General features: G+C 49.1%; 1 protein-coding gene across 1 annotated transcript; it reads right to left on the bottom strand.

The window, feature by feature from the left end:
* Window positions 1–54: 54 nt before the first annotated feature.
* On the bottom strand, window positions 55–14,565 carry NIPAL4 (NIPA like domain containing 4). Its single transcript, XM_019740353.3, has 6 exons — window positions 14,216–14,565; window positions 10,967–11,206; window positions 8,444–8,500; window positions 7,376–7,466; window positions 4,872–5,032; window positions 55–4,162 (listed from the first exon to the last, which is right to left on the bottom strand). The coding sequence occupies exons 1-6, from the start codon at window positions 14,250–14,252 to the stop codon at window positions 3,534–3,536; spliced, it is 1,215 nt and encodes a 404-aa protein (XP_019595912.3). The 5' UTR covers window positions 14,253–14,565; the 3' UTR covers window positions 55–3,533.
* Between the last annotated feature and the right edge of the window lie 5,864 nt (window positions 14,566–20,429).

Genomic DNA, 20,429 nt, shown 5'->3' with positions numbered 1-20,429 from the left:
CTGGTTTGGCAACTCTTGTTTATTTCAATGTCCTGCTCAGCCTGGAAAGGACCTGTCACATGAGGACTCAGAAGAAGTGTGCCCCCAAAGACTGTCAGTCCAGTCTCTCAGGCTGTAATGGAAGGAAGACCCTGAGCTGGACAGAAGCCTTGGGTTTCCCCAGGACCAGTCGGAGGGGCTGTTTGTCTTTGCACTGGGACATAGGCGGGTCTAGTTTAATTAGTTCTTGGGTTTCTAAAGGCATGAATGAGTCTGGGGATTCCCTGATCTGTGTTTAGAGACAGCTGAGACCCTCTGCTCTCATCTGATTGCTGGGGACCATGCACTTCAAAGAGGGGAGGACTTGGAGCCCAAGGTCTGCGGGGCTGGGTGGGCGGGCACAGAGCTCGGCTAGGGCTGGGCGTGCTTTCTGACTCCAGAGCCCTGGGTGATAACAGCTCACCTCCACTAGTGCTTCCCAGTCCGAAGAAGGACCCCACCCTCATTCATCTGATCCCCAGTTAAATTCTGAGGTTCTCTAAGAGACACAACCATAAAAACCGTGACGGCAGCTAACGTTTACCGAGTATTTAACACATACTAGGCACTGAGTGCTACTTGATCTCATTTCATCCTCACAAAAGCCCTGGGAAGGATCCTTGATATCAGATTATACTTTTCTAACTTTTCATAGTAGTGATGAGTTTGCCTCAAAGGAACCTCAAAAGCATCAAGCACAGATGTCCTGACGACTAAAAGGCTTGCTCATAAAGTTACCCCCACCCAAATACCCATGCCCACCTAACACTGTCATCCAAACTAGCTACTGTGTCCATCTGTTGGCCAGTCTCTGGGTTGATAGTCACACATTGGTCGGCAGCATAAGACACAGAGCCTGACTGGACAGACCTGGGTTCAAATCCCAGCTCTGCTGCTTACTACACGAGTGAGAGCAGGTAAGTTCCAGAACTGGGAGTCTCCTCTTACTACACAAGTGAGAATACCTACCTCTAAAGTGTCATGATCATTAGTGAGATGCCCTACGTGAAAGCACCCAGCTGTGCCTAACACAGGCTAAGCGATCGGAAACTGCTGGCTATGTCCGTTTTAGAGTTGCTGTGCTTAGCATTTGAGGTTCTGTTAGGATCTGTTCTGGGTTGAGCCCCGGTGCCCGAGAGTTTGGGAAAAGAAGAACTCTTTGGAACGATATTTTTCATTCGTGCAGTAAATGTTTCATGAGTGCCAGCTCCGTGCTGAGGACGTCCATTGGGGCCTGCATGGGTGCCCTGTACTCTGAGGAGTGGGACTACAGCCACCTCTCATGGGGAGACAGCACAGGTCACAAGAAGAAAGGAACAGAGTCCACACCTTCAGACTATGCACTCGGGGACAGCTTTAGTCTTCGGAGAGACACACACTCCCTGGTAGTTAAGACTGCGGGCTCGGAGCCAGAAGCTACCTTGATACTTCCTGGCTGTGTGACTTTGGGCAATTACTTAACCTCCCTGAGACCCTTTCCTCATATATAAAATGGGGATCAACGTATAGCTGCCTTGGGGGGTTTTGAGGACTTAAAGAGAGAATTCACCTAAAGCTCTAAGCACTGTGCCAGGCTTCTAGTTAAGGGCTCAGATGTTAACAAGGGATGAGCGTCTTCTGACTATTCCCAAAACAGACTTTCCTACTCCTTCAAGGACTGAAAAACCACTGTAGAGACCTCCTTGGAAGCCACAACCCTCCAGAGACTGGGGACTGGCTTCTCAGCACTAAAGGAACCAGTTTCATTGCTCCACGTGCCAGGGAGGCTAAGACACAAGTATAACGTAAACACACTCGAAGGTCTTTATTCTCGACCTTGCAGACCACACTCTCAGGCCCCTCAGATTACTGCCATTCTCAAGACCCAAAGTGCTGCGTTCATTTTAGTTACAGACAAATCCACGTTCATTAGATACTGGGGATTTGAGGCTGGAGGTGCAGGAAGCCAGCCTGTTGGTCAGCTGAGCCTTTGGAGCTCCAAGGCCAGCAAGTTTGGCCTGGGTTTGGCTGCGCTTAGAACATGGGAAGTAAACACAGGGGCAGGTATGGCGTTAGACAGGGGAAGCATGGCACCAACCTGGGGGCTGAGGATCAAGCCTTCCCTTTTTACAGAGAGACTGGCTTCCTTATTTCCCTTTCAATGGTGCTTGCACCAACTCCCACACTCCTGCAGCTAGAAAGAAGACAGGAAGGGAAAGGTATCACTTATCTTTCTCTCCAGCTGCTCTTGTTTTTTGAATGCCTCTGGCCAAATGTGAAGGGACCAAAGGCAGTCCCCAAAGCAGGTGGTGCTGGAGCATCATGACACACTGCTTCCCAAGGTGGGCAGCACATCAGCTGGGGATTTGGGGGCCATCTGGTCAACAGCCGGAAGGCATCTGTGCCAAGCCGACACTCTACTTGGTGGTCGCTGAAATCCAAAAGTGGTCCCACTGGCGGAGCCTCTAAGGCTGGAACCCAGCAATTACCCAGAACCCTCTCCACCTGGAGTCTTGGTTGGGCACCAGAGTAAACACAAAAGTTAGCTACATCTGGCTACTTCCTGCCAAATCCTGACTTTGTTCTTCCCTCTGCCCACCTCTCCAAATCATATTTTGCTTTACTCCTTGAGGAAAAAGAAAGTGCGTTCTGCCAAATTCTAGCTTGACAGACAGGGTACTTTTTAGAGCAGTGCAACTGCTGTTCTCTTTCCAGAGTTAGGCAAAATGAAATACTGGGTTTGGCCAGCAGAGCTTGGCTGCGAAGCATTTTTTGTGGTGGTTGCTCTCGCTTTGAGTTCTGAGATAATTGCCTGGATGTCTCAGCGACTGACTCCTTATATGAACATAGAAAGGGAAGGGGTGGGCATGGGGGTGGAGTGATGGGAACAAAGATGCTGACCTCAGGGCTGGAGTGCCTGGGGAGTGGGGACAGTGGTGGAAATGGTTCCCTGAGACATCAGGTAGCATTCACAGTAAGAAGGTCAGCTCAGGTCTTGCTTCTGTCTCTGAAGAGGAAGTGGCAAAAGCAGCCAGACATTTTTCACTAGCTGTGTCTGTCAGCTCTGGATGGAGAGGCATGGCAAATTGCTTTCTGCACCTTAGGGAGCCAGCTTCATTTCATCCTTGGGCTAAGGAATGGCGAGTCAATCTCAGGAGAACTAGTGCTAAGGATTTCCTGATGACCAACATCTCAGGAAGTTCTTAGATCATGCTACATTCAACGGGTCAAATTCTATCTTGTTCCCAACAACAGAGATGGCACCGAGGAAACAAGTGAGAAGGGAGGTCCAAGGGACCTGCTGGCAATGATGGAAGTAGGGGATTTTGGTCACAGAGGTTGTTTCCAGGAAGTTCTGCCACCACCACTCCCTGGGTAGGGATTTTTCTCCTGGAGACAGTGATGAGGTATAAATGAACAGCTCAGAAAAGAGAGCCCATTGGTAACAGTTGTGCTGAAAATAACCAGGTGGCTCTGAAACGGGGACGTCAGGCTGTCCCATAGGGCCCCGTCTTCTTGCTCATGTATTCCAAGCTTTAAGAATGGACTATAAATACTTTGGGCTTCACTTCTGGCGATGGGGTACTGGAGAGTTCTATGTTGTTCACAAGGTCATTCTTGTCTTCTAGTCTAATGACAGAGGGCTCCGGGGCAGGAGTGGGGGGCGGTTTTTTGTGCATGTGGGGCAAGTTGGTCCGGCTGATATCCAGGTCTATGAAAGCATGAAGCATGAACACACCCAGGATGACAGTGACAAAGCCAGAGAGGGTGCCCACGATGTCCACGGCAGACATGCTGCGCCACTCCTTGAAGAGGATGATGGAAGAGGTGACCACGATCGTGGTGAAGAACACGTAGTAGATGGGGAACACCAGGGAGGTATTAAAAATGTCCAGTGCTCTGTTGAGGAAGTTGACCTGCGTGCTGAGCGAAAGTGCCAGGATGAGGGACAGGATGTAGGGCAGGGGATGGCGCACCACCGGCAACCCCTGGAAGAAGTTCTTAATGGTGATGCCCAGACCCTTGACGGCAGACACAGAGAAGGCGCCGATCACAGAGCAGATGACGATGTAAACGAGGATATTCCTTTGGCCGTAACGCGGGGCGATGACGAAGATGAGGATGAGGCAGAACACCAGCAGAAGCACAGCAAACACGATGTACCCTTCAGCAGAGGAGGGAGATCGATCACCCCAAGGGCCACATTCCCTCGTTTGTAAAATAGCGTTAATAATAATAGCTTCCTCAGAGAGCTTTTTTTGTGGGATTAACTGAAATAATGTACGTTGTAAGACTGAATATGTCCCACCCCCCGAAATGCATACATTGAAACTTAATCCCCAATGTGATGGTGTGGAGGAGAGGCCTTTGGGAGGTGCTAAGGTCATGAGGGTGGAGCCCTTACCACTGGGGTTAGTACCCTTCTATGAGGGACCCCAGAGAGCTCGCCCCCTCTACCATGTGGGACACAGTGAGAAGATGGCTATGTATGAAGAAGGAAGCAGGCCCTTGCCAGCCACGGAATCTGCCGGCACCTTGATCATGGACTTCCCAGCCTCCAGAACTGTGAGAAATCGATTTCTGTTGTTTATAAGCCACCCAGTCTCTGGTACTCTGTGATAGCAGCCCGGACTGACTAGCACAATGCATATACAGCATTTAGAACGGTGCCTGGCACATAAGAAACAATAAATGGTATCACTCTATAGATATCAGGCTGGGAAGCCTGTAAACTGGCTTTAGCCCCAGCCCACCTTTTCTTTAGCTTGCCTTCTCCTCCAGGTGGCAGCACCTGAGATGCTCTGAACCCAAGCAGCCCTTCCGCATGGTTCATCCTCCAGCGCTTTCCCACTCGCTGGTGGCTTGGAACCTACCTGTGTCTTTCATCTTGGCAGCCATCTCAACGACAGTGGTGACCTTCTCCTCCTCAGGGGCATGTATCACCATCACTGTGCTGCCAGCCACACAGATCACACAGCCCAGCTTTCCCAGCAGATTCAGACTCTCTCCCAGAAAATACGAGGAAAGGATGGCACTGAACGTGGAAATGGGAGAAAGGGATTAGGTGGCCATGTCTGTCCCAGCGTCCTGAAGAGAAATGGGGGCTGAGCAACCGCTCACGGAGAACTCATTACTCTCTCATATGGAAGATTTTCTAGTTACTCCCCCACCCCACCCCCCAAAGCCATCTGAAATAGAAACTTATGTACGGGAACGTTACAGTGTGTGATGGAGGGATTGACGGCATATGTACCTGTGAGTTGCTTTCTTTTTAGAGACTGAAGGTATCCCAAAACATAAAAGTTGGAAGAGCCCTTCAAAGCACTCTTGTCTAACCTCCTACCTGATGAGCACATTTTCTCTTAATGTTGCAAACAGATGGCTTTCAGCCTTGGGTTGTTTACCTCTAGTGGCAAGTAGCTCACCCCTTCACAAGGCAAATGAATACATTGTAGGTACATTCTAATTATTCACCAAAAGTATGGGAATTTCTACTCACTGTCCCATTTCTGTTCCTTGAGCCATACAGAACAAATCTATTCCTATTGCCATTTGTATATGCCAATATCAACAACCACAATGACAATTATAGGCACAGCGTCTTGGGCACATATTACATACTAGGTATTGGGCTAGGAACTTTCCATTTGTTGCCTCACCAGCATATTTTACTTCTCAAAGAGTTGAGAAGTAAAATATACTATCCTCATTTTATAGATGAGAAAACTGAGTCTCATAGAAGTTAAAATAATTTGGCAAGGTCATACGACTGGTTAGCAGCAGAGCCAGGATTTGAGTTCCAGTTCAGTCTCATTTATAAAGCTTATGGTTTTTCCTCTACACCTAAATGAAGAAAATTCTTGTGACTTTCCCGAGTCTCCTCTTTTCTGGGCAAAATACCTCTAGTCCCTTGCTGTTCCTTGGTGATGTGATTTTCATTCCCCTCACATCTTCTAGATGAGCCAGCAAAGGTGAAGGAAGGAAGGAGGGAAATTGGGCAAGGCAGATGTAATTGGCAAGGCACGCTTCTGTTTCTCTACAACAGTGGCATTAGTTTGGGGTAAAAGTCTGCTGGCTGACCTAGGACCCAAGAGCCTCAAAAGTCCCTGTTAGAGGTGTTAGGAGAGAGGGGACTGACAGCCAAGCTCCTCTGGATGTCTCCCTTCTTTCCTCTAAAACTACCCAAAACATTTTACACACAATGCCCTTTCAAGAGAGTCTGGTGGCATTAGCTTAGACAGAGGTCATACACTGCAGGATTGGATTCCCACCTCTCCCAACTTCCCATGGATGGGAATTTGTAATCAGATAGGTAATAGTGGTGTCAGGATGACATTAGCCAGCTGTGCAGTGTGAGTCATGGCTTTGTTTGTTTGTTTATTTGTTTGCTGCATAAATGTTGCAAAGTTGTCATCAAGATGGTAAAACGAAACAGAAAATTATGGGTACTGAGTGTAGTTGGCTGGGATTACCAGGGCTCGGAGGTTAAGTCAATTAGAGCCAGCTTCAAATGGGGCTTCAGGACCCCCACAGAAGAGCTATTTGTAGCTCAGGAGGAATGGGGCAATGGAAACACACAAATTAGTATCAGTTATGTTTAAAACTATCAAATATTTGCAAGGCAACGTGGTGTGTGGTTAACCAGCTGAACTCTAACACTATACTGTCTGTGTGGGGGTCCTGGCCTAGCCTCTTGGGACCCGGTGACTTTGGCCAAGTTGCTTAACTTCTCTCGGCCTCAGGTCTCCCCTACTTTCTAGTTAGTTGGGATGCTGGCAGGATTAAATACACGGAATACATTTAGAACATTTAGCACATAGTAAGCCTTTCATATATGTTAACCATGGTTATTCTGCAGTTCCAGTTCTGACTATGCACTTTCTGTGCATTATCTCATTTAGTCCTTACAACGATGCCTTCAGATAGGTGTCATTAGCATCCCCATTCAGCAGATGGGGAAACTGAGGCTTAGGGTGTTTAAGTGACTTGCACACAGTAACGTAACTATTAAGTGGTAGAGCTAAGGTGAGGACTCAGGGAGTGGTAATTTCTGGCTCAAGTTTTGAACTTGTACACTTCTCTAATTTGAGGCACCAAAACACGGACGTGAGACATGCAGTCTGTGGCAGTGGAAGCCCTTCCCACTGGCCTGGGCGTGGCCTGCCCCTCCATTGCCCAGTCAGTCGAGGGGATACTAGAGCAACTGGCAGCAAACAACCCAGGGAGCCAGAGCTCTGAACAGCACACTGCCTCTTTCCGGGAGCGGCGACAAACCCAAGTCCCATTACTAGTGGCAGCTGGCCCCACTTGGCAGTTTCAGACCTCAACAAACTGCAAATAGGAAGGAGCCAGAGACAGCAAGAGAGGTGACAATAACCTTATGAGGACACTCAGCGCTCCCAGAGGTGTGATGACTGTCGCAGGAGCAAATGCGTAGGCCCCAAAGTTGGCAACTTCTCCAGCAGCCACTAGGAAATTAAGAGAGAAGAAAAAAGGCTAGTGTGGGTCCAATTCTCCATCTACAGCCCAAATGAATCTGGGTAGAGATGGCGTCATTCAGTGTTCCACCGGTCATAGAATCCCAGAGCAGCATTCCTTAAAATCCTGATCTTCACGCTCTCTCCCTGCAGAATCTGATCAGAAGGTCAGGCCCAGCCCATCCTGATCACATCCTACAGTTTGAAAGATGGAGACACTCGGCCCAGAGTTCACAGTCACATGACTGGGTCATGGGTAGACACCATCTTCTCTTGAGGTCTCCTGGCTTCTAGTCCACGCACGGTTAGGTGTGTCTCAGGCACTGCCAGTGTTAGGTCTGTAACACTTTCTAGAAAGTGTTAATTATCAAATAAAGAAACGGTTACAGTTGTTGATTCTCCAGGGACCAAATGGTCCATAGAGCATCTTTCCCAGAGGAACTGTGGGTAGTCTAGACTGACAAACAGGTCAGTCTCAAAGGGCCTAATTCTCCCCATTTCGGTTTCTAGTTTGCAGACTCCTGCAAGTGCTTTTTCTGTCTCTCTGCTGGTAGAGAAAGCAGCATGAAAGCAGATGATGAATGTGATAACTCTGGCTAAGACTGGGGGTTATAAATGGAAAACTCGCTAATTTTCCATCTAAAAGAATTAGCGTTTGAAAGCCAGAGAGGGTAGGTCGAACACGGGGGAGGGGAGGGGCCGGGTTACACCTTTATCATCACCAGCTCCGTACATGTATCTCTGAAAATAGATGCTTCATGGATGAAAGACTGACTTTGGGTTGAGAAATGATCTGAGATCCACGTAAGATGTTCTACCAACAAAGACTGTCAAGGTTTCCCCCCTAGGAATCTGGGCCTCAGAGTCACACTTTGTGCAAGAGATAGAAATGCCCCATCCACCCCTCCTTCCATCTCTGCCTCTGCCATCAATAGGTCATTTTCATCGGGAGCAAAGACCCCACTTACTGGTGAGAAATCCAGCCCACCACATTGTATCTTTCAGGTAGCCATAGCCTCCGTCCACTGTAGAAGGAAAGGGACACAAAGTTAGAGCTTGGCCACACGTTCACAGGCACCTTTCCTGTCTCTACCTTCGCTCCACAGTCTCTAAGGGTTCAACATATGTGAGTCCTCTGGGCTTGCTTCTCGGCCCTTTCCTGGGTGAGTCCATCTGCTCCCCAGGTTTTAAATCCCATCTATGTATGTGCTGGTGTCCCTATGTCATATATGTACCCCGATCCTTTCTTCTGAGCCCAGATGTATATCCAGTCACCTCGGGCCTGGGTTGAAGCAGCGGCCTTCCCTTGTTCCTCTGGTTCATCTCTCCTCCCTTTATAATCCATTCCTTTCATAGCAGCCAGGGGTCTTTTAAGAATGTAAATCTGATTATGTCACCCCTCAGTTTACAGCTGGCTAATGCCTTCCTAATACTCAGGATAAAGACCAGAATCCTTCATAAGCCTGTTCATAGCTTGACCTTGCTCACCTCTCCAAAGGCATGTCCTGCCTCTCTTCTTACTACAACCTAGCCACTCAGGCTTTCTTTTACTTCTTCAAAAATAATGAAGTCTTTTTGGCCCTAAGGCCATTGCACGTGCTTTGCCGTGTCTGGAATAGTCTCCTTAATGATACTTGCTTGAATCTACATTCACTCTCCAGGCCTCTGCTTGAATGTTGCCGTCCCTGAAACCTGCCTCGATGACCCCTTGTCTTGATTATTTCCCCCTTGGGTTTTTTTTTCCTGTCACACCCAGCTCTTCTCTTTCGTGACACTTGTCTTTTATAATATGACTTGATCTATTTGTTTTCTGGCATTTCTCCCACTAAAATGGAAGCTCCATGAAGCCAAGGATTGTGTCTGGTTTGTTGACATGATGGACTCAGGGCATGGTGCTTAGTCAAAACTCAATGGCAGCAGACACTTCTGTGAAAATCCAAAAATTGTATGTCACTTTTTGTGAATTCCCATTTTTCTAAGAAGGTCTTTAGGTCTAAAGGAATTAAAATCTCCCGTAAAAGTCAAAAGCTCTGAAAGTATTTTTCTCTAAGGGTTGAAATCTCAGAAGATACTGAAATGGCAGAAAATTAAATTGAACACGTCTGAGCTTGAACACATCATCTTCCCATAAACCTGCTCGTCCTGCGTTATTCATCTCAGAAAATACTACCCTCATCTCCCCAGTTGCTCAAGTCAGAAAGCTGCGTCATCCTTGACTCGTGTTTTTACCATCCCTTGGAGACAGTCAACACCAAACCCAGTAAGTTCTACCTTCAAAAGCCATCTTTGGACTCTACCACTTGTCCCCTTCCCACTACTATTTCCCAGGCCCAGACAGAGTTCTGTCGTCTCTCTCCCCTAACTGGTCTCCCAGCCTCCGTCGTATCCCCTAATCCATTCTACACCCAGTCACCAGGGATCTTCTCACATCGTAAATTGGACTATGTCACTCGCCTGCCTAAAGCCTTTCAGTCACTTATAATTGCCCTCAGACTCAGGAGCCCAGTTTACAAGACCTGTCATGATCTGGCCCCAACCCCATCGCTTACCCCTCCACACTTCAGCCATCCTGAACTGTGTTCAGTTTCTAATATATCACGCATGCTCTCTCACCCCTGAGCCTTTGCACATGCTGTTCCTTCTGCCTAGTACACTATGTCCTCCTCTTTCCCCCTTCATCTTGTTATCTTATTATTTAGGTCTCAGTTTCCAGATCACCTCTACGGAAAACCTCCCCTAGCCATACCCCCAAGCCTGGGCTTTACTTGCCCCTCCACAATATTGCCATTGCATTCTGTTTTCTATGTGATAGACCTTAACACTCTATGGGACCATTGCCTATTGACTTGCCTGTCTCTCCCCCTGGACTCAATGCCCCACAAGGTCACTGTGTTCTCATGTCTACCATGGCACCTGGCACACATCAGGTACGCAATGAATGGTAATGAAATGAATGAATTCTTTTACTCATGACTCCACTCCTTAAGAATTGTTTCATGGATGCACATCTTATTTTCCAAACAAGCAAATCCCTGTGGACAGAGACTCAGCAATTCTTTTGTAGCCCATAAGGGAGCTCAATGCCATAGTAAGTGAGGGCACACTGAAGTCTGACATTGTTCTGGGAAGAAGTATTTATATTCCTATTTTGTGGGGAAGTTGTGCCTTACCAGTTGCCTATGGCCTACGATGACACAACTGGTAAGAAACAAAACCAGGACTATACCTGGGGTTTCTGATTCTTGACCCTCAGACCCTTCCCTGTTTTCATCCCAATGAGCTAATCATGCAGTTCTCAGGATATACTGGATTATAAAGAAAGGTCTCCTGTGGGTGGATTGGATTCCCAGTGGGGCTGACAACGAGCCTGTGTGCCCACCTAGGCTAGGCTCGCAAACTGCTGCAGTGGCCCCTGTGAAGGGAGGTTCACAGGGCTGGCTGAGGGCTCAGCTGCCCAGCACCTCATCCCCACCCACCCCCCAGGAGCCTACCAGCTCGTGTGGCCCCCGAGGCCACCAGTCGCAGGAGGCCTTTCTTCTTGAGTATGACGCTGCTGCCGATGAGGAAGCTGGACAGGAAGGCCAGACCCAGGCCGATGTAGAAGCTGTAGTTCTTTCTGAACCTCTCCTGCCAGCTGGTGGAGGTGACATTGCTGAGTACCTGGGGGCTGAGGTTACCAACAATCTGACACAGGACTTGTTGGGAGGAGCAGTACAGGGTGAGCAGGGAACCTAGATGGGAAGACCATAGTGAGAGAGTCACGCTGGTGATAGTTGCACACTTTAAAAAGATTGAAATTGACCACTGTTTCAGACCCCGTGCTTCAGCTACTGGCGGGCTCCATCCATACAGTGGGCATCTACCTAAAAATAACAGCTAACATTCACTGAGGGCTTACTCCAGGCTAGGGGCTTTATTTGCGTGAACTCATCAAATCCTTATAACGACTTGTCAGATAAATGCTATCTTTAAATCCCATTTCCTAGCATTGAATCCAACTTCCTGCCCTCCACAGGGCAGGTGGCGTCCAACAGCTCAGGATCACACAGGGATTCTCCCTCCCGGAGTCCTCTTCCCCCCCTAACTCCAGCCACAATGGAGACCTCTGACAGGTAACATGAGGCAGTGAGGTTAGAGAGTCCACAGCCCTTTCTAGGTCTGAGGATGATTAAATATGAGGGTCCAGTTTGTTAGAACCGACCATTCCCAGGCCTTACTTCTAAGACCTCTGGTGCTTATGCTCAGTGGCTGGGGTCTGTCTTCAGGCCTCAGAAGGGATATGTGTCCCTGCCACCCCATATGGAATCTGTCTTTACTTTGCTTTCCAAGTCCTAGAGTCCATGAGAGTCCAAATCAGCTCTCATGCCTCAGAGTCAGCCCACCCTTGCTTGACCTTCTGGCACAGACACCAAGGACAATGGGACACACTTGGGCATGAGGGGCAGACCTTTAATCAGAAGAACGAAGCTGCCTGAGTTCAATAAAAAAAGTACAAAGCATAGGTAACATTCCTTCAGTGTGTACTTTGTGGCCCTCTGCTCTGGGGCTCTTCATGAGCTTTCTTATCATGTCCAGGGACCCCGGTAACTTCCATAACCTGCCTGAGGCTACATGGGTGGTAAGTGGTGAAGCCAGAGTTGGACCCCAAGCCTATCTGATACCAATGCCCATGCTCTTAACCATCACACGCACCCCACAAAACAGGCAGCAATGACTGTGGTGTTTCATTTGGCTTATTGAGGATTATTTTAAAATAGGGATTTGTTACCAACATTTAAAAATCAGATTTCCCATGAAAATTCAGTTTCTGGTTAACTTACTGGGCATACCACCCCATTGAAACAATTGGCTGCCACTGAATAGTGTTGCCTCCCTCCCTCCCCACCCCCGCCCCCGACAGAGCATGCTCTTTGCAATGTCCCAGAGTCCATACCCAGCTCCCTTCAGTCATTTTTATTATGTGCTTGGTCCCTGTGCAGCATTTGCATCTGTGACCTCTGGTGGTAGAAGGTCTTTTTCTAATTGTGTGTCACAAAGATCCAGCTCCTGTGCCAGGGATGGAAGCCTGGGCCAGGCACTTCTCCTTGGACCAGGCTAGGGCTCCAGGCCTGAACTAGACAGGAGCCCAAATCCAAGGTCAGGCAGCTCCGGTGTTGGCATACCTAGAGCACAGAGTGGCATCTTGGTGGAATGTTGACCTTTCTTCCAGAGAAGCACGGAACAGCAGAAGTGGGTGGGACAGCCCTTAGAAGACAGCCCATCTAACCCTTACTTTCAATTGGGGAAACTGAGGCCCTGAGAAGGAGAAGGACTAGCTTGTGCTATACAAAACCCCAATGGCAGCTGGGTCTGGAACCCACCAGGGGACACCTATGTGTTTTTTGCATTGGGAGATCTCTCTTTCCAACACCTGTGTCACAATCAGGAGATGAGACAAGAAGCCATGCTCAGTTCCTAATCACACTTGCTCTGACTACTCATTCCTGTTCCTCATCTGGGACAAGAGTCAAGTCTGGGGATTTCCCTGAGCCCAGGAAATGAGCCAGAGCCTGGGAGGATGTCGGCCAAGGGTGGCGACTCCCAAGGGGAAGGTCAAGCCCATTCCCACGTCTGTCCCTTGCCCTCCTGAAGGTGCATCTCTAGCAGATGGAGCCTAAGGGTGCACTGTAGGTTTGGATGTTTTGGGGAGACCTGAAACACCCACGGCACAGCACCCTCCCCTGAGTCCAGTTCTCCCCAAGGGATAAAAAGAAGAGAGAGAGAGGGCTGATGGCCACAGGAAACCCAGTTCTGAGGAGGATGTCATCTGACAAATGGGTGTTGGGCCAGATGATTCCTGCTTCTCTTCCAGGACTGGGGAACATATTCGTCCCCAGGAGAAGGTGAGGCTGAAAATAAATGACCTTGGTGGTCAGGAAACCAAAGCCCACCAACATCCAACCGGCCAGCTTTGAAAGCGTCACTGGTGACGAGAAGTTAGAGCAACAGGGATATCCCACAGCCACAATTCCAAGATGAGGTAGGAGAATAGAGATAGACCCAGAAAGGAGTTGTGCATAGTGGTATGAGTACAGGTGTTAGAATCCTAGTTCCATATCCCATTTCCCCTCTGTATTATCTTGAGCAAGTTAGCAGACTTTTCAGAGCCTCAGTTTCTCTATCTCCAGAATGGAGACAGTAAGGTAATAATATCTACCTGTCTTCTCGCGTTGTGGTAAGGATTAAATGAGATCATGCAAGTAAAGAGCCTAGTCCACTATCCCGTTCATGGTAAGAAGTTACAGTAAAGCCAAGGGTCTTTCCTTATCATTTCCTGGGTTGTTCTTTGTCACCTTTTTCTAAAAGATATGTGTGGTTTAGGGGTGTCCCTGTCTTTGGTGGGACCCAGGGAGACAGCCAGAACTGGGCAGGTACTAAAAATCTGAAGCAACTGTACATTAAAGGAAACCCGGGATTCCCCAACCTCTAGGTCGACCTGCTGCAGCCAGTAACTCCTGCCTCCATCCTCTCCCTTCCCGTTTGCCCCCCTTTCTCCCATTGCTCCCTCAGCTACCCAGCTCCCAAGATGGGGAAAGTCAGCCAGAACCCTGCTCCTTTCCAACACCGCCCTGAGAACTAGGTGGAGGACAGCTCGCTCGTGCTGACCCCCGCACCCCCAAGCCCCTGGCAGGAGAGGACACGGAGTGGTGGGGGAAGGGAACGCGCGCGGTCCCCTGGGTCCCCGTTCGGTCCCCACGCACCGTTCTCGCAGCTGACATTGTTGGCTGACGGCTCCATTGGGCCCTGGGCTCACGCACCGACACGGGCGCGGGCGCTGACGGCGCCCCCGGCTCCTCCTCTCCAGAGCAGGTGGCTGAGACTTGTCCCCAGCGTGGCCCGCGTGCGAGAAGCCGTTGGGGTCGAGACCCAGGGGTAGGGAGAATGACGCGCCCCAGAGGGGGAGGGTCCCCGGGGAGGAGTCACCCGGCGTCTTGGGCAACTCCAAGGGCCGAGGGTGCCCAGCGCTCCAGCTGCCGGCAGAGGGGCGCATGCCCTCTCAGGGCGCGGAGGGTGCCTGGCTCCCTGCAAGGGAGTCACCGCCCCACACCCCAGGCCGAAGATGAGAGGGGGCGGGTCCCGGCACCACCCCTCCCGCGATGTTGGGACTGGCACCCAGTTCCCTCCCCAGTGACAGACTTGATGGTTCCCAGGATGGTTGGAGAGGCGGCAGGGAGGTGCAGGTTTTTCCTTCCTGTCTGACTCCCTGCCTTATTCATTCATTCAACATAGATCTGATTTGTTCTGGGCATTAGAACACAGCAAGCCCATAGTAGGTGCCCAATAAATGGTTGGTATTCTAAGTGGAATGAATGGATGATAGAAGCTTGGTAAGTTGAATGAAAGAAGGAAATGAAGCGATTGGCGACCAAAATGAGTCAGACACAGTCCCTGCCCCCCCCCCCCAAGAACCTTATATATTAATTGGGAAAACCAAATGGGATCAACTATCTAGACTGGTGTTTTCCACATCACCATTAAAAAATAGGGTGATGGCAAAGTATGTGCTATTGTTGTGTAATAGTAAAAGCAGTGGTGGAGTGTATCCCTCTGACCTGACCTTTTAAATCATGAGAGGGCATATTGGCGTTGCAGGGCATTGTGCCAGAGCCGAGCCCAGATTCTGAGAGACAGACGCACACATGTGTTAACACATTCAGTTTTGTTTATGTTTGTGACTTGGGGAGCCACTATATTTGAGGGTACAGGGCCTGCCCCCCTTGCCCAGAGTTAAAGGCAGTAAGTACTCTGAGACAGGGCTTTTCAGAGTTAGAGGAATTTCATGTTTTAAGGGAGTAGGCTGAGGTGTGGGGGTGGGGGAGGGCGGCTGGGATCTACTGGAGGGCCTTCCACACCCTCTCTGGGCCCCAGACTTCCCATTTGTTCTAGAAGGGGGCGGGGCCTCCCAAGTTGCCATCCAGAGCATCCTGGGAGTGCAGACATAAAGGGCTCCATTGAACTGCAGGCTCCTCACTGCTGTCCTGACAAAGCCCTTTTCTATCTGAGCCACAATAGCCCTGTCAGGTAGGTAGCAGGGCTGGCAGCATTGTCTCCCCAGAGAAGAACAACAGGGTTCACTGTCTATCCCGGGGAGGGCGGGTAGCTTCCGAAGAGTCTGACCAATCAGGGACTGATGGCTCTGTCCTTAACCAGCCAGGCACTGGTGAACCAGCCACATCTTATTTGGCCAGTTATTCTGGGATGAGCAGGAAAACAAGTTTACCAAAAGCCAAATTCCTAAAAACTTGGCTTTTCTAAGTGCACATCTAAATGTTTTATGTTAGAGAGCCATAGTGTCCAATGTGATAGCCACTGTTCCATGCAGCTATTGAGAACTTGGCTAATCTGAACTGTGCTATAATGTACGTATAAAATAAGCATTATTAACCTTTCGGGCCAGATAATTCTTTGTTGTGGGGGGCTGTCTAGCAACACGCCTGGGTTCTACCCACTAGATGCCAGTAGCACACACACACACACCTGCATCCCCATGTCCGCCTCCCCCTTGTGACAAACAAAAATATCCCAGTCAGGTTTCCAGACTGGCACCCCAGACCAACTGTATCAATCCTCAAAGCTTCACAGCTGCAAAGAAATCCCCCAAATCAATGTACTGTGTGTTTCCAGTGTGGTATGGCCCAAGAGGGCTGGAGGAGGAATAGAGAATAAAGATGTGAGTAATATGAATGCTATTTATAGAGAGCTTGCTATATGTTACATGGGTGCTCATTTAATCTTTGCAACAACTCTGGGAAGCAGGTTCTATTAGTATCCCCATTTTTCAGATGAGGGAATTGAAGTCCAGTGAAGACACTCAGCCTGTAAGTTGAGAAGCCGAGAATCTAATACAGACACTGTTTTTGAGGCTACACAGACTGCCTTGTGGTCGTAGGTCTAATAACAGGCCACGAGACTTGGGTAGGTCACTTGCCTCCCGGCATTCCTACCCCAGGTAAAAGGGCTGGGCAAGATGTAGCTTGCAGTCCTTTCTAGCCTTGCAGAACTGGTCTTCTGGGTAGCGTGGGGGAGGACAGATGGTTGTCACCATCTTCAGGCTGACCTGGAATCATGGGAATCTGGACCGTCAACATGTAGGGGCCAGCCTATCCTTCTCCAGGCGGGTCCCCAGAGTGCCCGCTGTCATCATAAAGAGCTTTACTATCATCAGAAATAATGCTTAGAATGGACACAGGTACACTCAGACTGGCTCTAAGAAAAGCACAATGCCCGGTGATGGGGTCCACACTAACTGGCACCAACAACCATTATTAAAACACTCTATCACTGACTTCATCCTCTGTGTGCTAAGCACTTTGTGGGTATTGGCACATGAGGTCATTATAATACCTTATTCTGGGTACCATTTTCGGTCCCATTTTATAGATGAGAGAACTGAGGTTCAGAGAGGTGAAGTGACTTTCCCAAGGTCACACACAGTGTGGTAAGACAGAACTTCAAACTGGGATTGTATGTCCCCAGAGCAGCGCTCTTAATCAAGGCGCTGCTTTGAGGAGGCCAGAGCCTTCTTTCTTCCCAGACCTCATCCTTCTCTGTATGGTGAGGCTGGGAAAACTGGGGCCATCCCGAAATCACACAGGGCAGCCATACAACCTTCTCATTAGCCCTCCTTCCAAGTCAGAGCTGGAAGGGCTCAACTAATACAACCTCCTTGGTTTGCAGATGGGGAAACTGAGGCACAGAGAGGGGCAAGGTCATGCCCACATCACTCTGCTAATTTGTGGCAGAATCAGTACTTACTCAGGCACTTGAATCCTGGTCCAGTACCTTTCTCTCCCACTCTGCTTGCTTTCTGGGCAGAAAGGGCTGACTTTAGGGCAAATAAGAAGGGTTATTATTTTTCTGGCCACTTTTTACGGATGAGCCAATACACTAAGGATTTCACACACATTGTCCCATTTACTCCTCACAATACGCCTAACAGTTAGGTACAGCGATGATTCTTATTTCAGAACTGAGAAAACTGACCCTCAGAAAGGTTAAGTAACTTGTGTGCCATTAAATAGGGAAGCTGAGCCGAAACCCAGAAGGCTGGTCACACTTTGTTTGTGGGTTTTCCTCATCAGAATATCTGCCTACAGGTGGAAGGTTTCAAATTCCTACAGAGGGCAGAGCTCACTGTGGGGACTTTGTATGGAAGCACAGCATTGCTTGGCCATGGTGTGGGTGCGCAGAGAGCCCAATGCACTTAATATATGGAAAAGAACTTCAGATTTTATCGAAAACCAGCTGTAGTTAAAATAATAATACTGAGATGAACTGCTACTTGTCGCATAACTTCTATATTGCAGGTTCTTCCCATGTATTAACCTCGAAGCCTCACGGCAGTCCCACAAGGCACATGCAGTTACCGTAGTTTGACAGCTGATGACAGTGATGACGCTGGGAGGTCTGGGGACTTGTTCAAGGTCAGGCAGATAGTAAGTGGCTAAGCAGGGATTTGAGCAGGAGCTCAAAGTTCCTACTGTGGTCTCTGCCTCGTTCCTCGCGTCCCGCTGCTCAGACTCACTGCTCAGGCCAGCAGGTGGTGGATCTGGGGGACTGTGGTGAGGCTCGTCCCCTGCATCTGTTTGGACCTGTAGCATCTGGTACGTGGGAACAGAAAGGGAAGAGGCACAGTGAACTTTGTGGTCAGAGGGAAGACTCTGATTTTAATGTGGGAAGAATCAACTTGAAAATGGACATACTTAGGCTCTATTTTCCCTTTGGGATTAAAAAAAGTTGACCTGTCTTGGACTGTGATGTCTGAGACATTGTTATGAAATAGTCAAGGGATGTGAGATCTAGTCCCTATTCTGCTACTAACACGCTGGGCCCTGAGGCAGGTCCTTCCCATCTAGGTCTCAGTTTCCCCAATATGTGCAATGAAAAGGAAAGACTAGATGAGTGGTTTTTAATATTTCTGTGTGAGATGGGGGCAAGCAGGAAAGCCTTTATTCCAAGCAGAAAGTTACATGGCAGGACAACAGACGAACCTCCTTAACGAGAGCTTCTTTCATTGATTCAGGGCAGGACCCTGAACTTTGTCCCCTCGACTTCCATGCTGTGACCTTGCTGTCCCGTCTCCTGCAGCAGTGCTGAGACATCCCCCACCCCTGCTAGGACATGGAAGATCCCAGGTTGACAGTGGGGGTCTGTGTGGCCTCCTGGGCACACAACATCTGCACTGGCTATTCGTCCTATGGGATGTCCCCACAGAGCTGGCTGAGGCTTCAGGAGAATGGCCAGAGACTTCACTGCATGGGGAGGCTTTTGCAGGGATGCCCAGGCACTCAGGACACAGGCGCATTGTTGCCAAGTGGGTCTGAATACTCCTGAGTGGGTTAGATGGTCTGAGTCCCAGGGAGGGAAATCTCCACACACTCCTGAGTGGCATGCCAGCAATCAGAGTGAAAGCCCCATGGAGTAGGAATCCAGAAACTAAAACCCAACCCCAAAATATATTTGTCGCTGGTGCGTCTTCAGTGCTTGTTGGATGTATGCCAGGCCCTGTGCTATACAAAATCTTTAAATAAGGGAATGAGCTCTGACCCAGACGGTCTAGGTGTGAATCCCAGCTCAGTCACCTTGTAGCTGTGTGGCCCTGGGCCTGTTGCTTACTCTATGTGCTAGGACCCTCCTCTGAGGTCCATCCCTCCCATCTGCCTCGTTCCAAGGACAGAGACCAGACCCTGGGCGCCTTGCTTTGCCCGCTCTGGGTAAATCCACGGAGTGGGCGCCCAAGCTTCTTCAGCTGCTCATTAACTTTCTGCCAACACAGTCACACTGGAAATTCTGGTTTGCCAGCGGGGCCTGGATGAGGAGCCCCAAAAGAAATCTGAACGTGGGTTAAGGTTTCTTCCTGGTTTGTCAGCTGGGGCAGGGAGCTAAACCACCTCTCCACCCTGGAGGACCTCGGGCAGGGTGGGGATGGGAATTCAAGGGAAAGGGGGTGTGGGCAGAGGCGTGCCTCAGGATTGGCTGTGGACCAAGGTGCTGGGCCAATGGGAAGCCACGCCTCTTTCTGAGTTGTGCCAAAGATCAACAAGTGATAATTATCTACATTTTGCTCCCCAAAGAAAAATGTCGTTGTTTGCTTCGCAACCGGTCCAATAAATATGTCTGTGCCTCTCCATCTTGGCGTCCTGCATTCCCGGAAAGCCTGGTCTGCCCAGTGCGGTGTGACCTTTAGTCAAATCCCCGCAGAACCACTAGTGAGCAGTCCTCATTTTAGGAAGAGTCTCGCTGGTCATTTCTAACTTTTTGAGAGTCCCACATCCCTTTAAAAATCTGACAAAAATTGTGAACACTTGCCCCAGGAAAGATGCACACACCCTACCTACACATTACCACTTCCCACTGAATTTCAGGGGGAACTCAGATGAATAACTCTTGGCTTCTGGCCAAAGGAAAAAAAATCCTAAAATTTTGAAGGCATTGAGGCAGCACTCATAAAGAGTAGTGCACAAATATTGAAATGATATGTGAAGAACAACAGATTTTTACCTATGTATACCTTGGTAACTGCCATCCTGTTAAAAATATAGAACATTAATTTTGACACTTACTCCTAACTGAGATAGAGATAATTGCTCTCAACATGGCCACCGTGCCACACACACAAGCTTGTTATACTTACCACTTTGTATGAGAGTTATTTATTGGGGTGACTATCTCTCCCACCACACTGGGGAGCCCAGTCTTGCCATATTAATCGTGGTACCTCCGATGCTGATGGCAGGAGGCACCAAGACACTCAAGATGTGTGCACTGCTCTGAACCAAAGTCCCTTCTCTGGACCTCACCACCTTCTCTAAGTGGGTCTTACTCATTCATAATAACCACCACAAGTCATTGAGGGCTAAGCCCTGACCTGGACTTAACATATCCAACTTTAGTCCTCACATTGACGCTAGGAGG

This window comes from Rhinolophus sinicus, chromosome 5, assembly GCF_057876585.1.
Source record: "Rhinolophus sinicus isolate RSI-liver-muscle chromosome 5, RSI-T2T, whole genome shotgun sequence".
Classification (NCBI taxonomy): domain Eukaryota; kingdom Metazoa; phylum Chordata; class Mammalia; order Chiroptera; family Rhinolophidae; genus Rhinolophus; species Rhinolophus sinicus.
The sequence above is the reverse complement of the archived record's forward strand: the minus strand, read 5'-3'. Positions and strand labels throughout refer to the sequence as shown.

Bases quoted from the DNA above. Each gene is read 5' to 3' on its own strand.
- NIPAL4 (XM_019740353.3), bottom strand. From the start codon at position 14,252: ATGGAGCCGTCAGCCAACAATGTCAGCTGCGAGAACG. The intron at 5,033-7,375 runs GTTATTGTCACC...TTCCACGTTCAG, and splicing joins GCGCTGAGTGTCCTCATAAG to TGCCATCCTTTCCTCGTATT. The intron at 4,163-4,871 runs GTAGGTTCCAAG...CCTCTGCTGAAG, and splicing joins TGCCAAGATGAAAGACACAG to GGTACATCGTGTTTGCTGTG.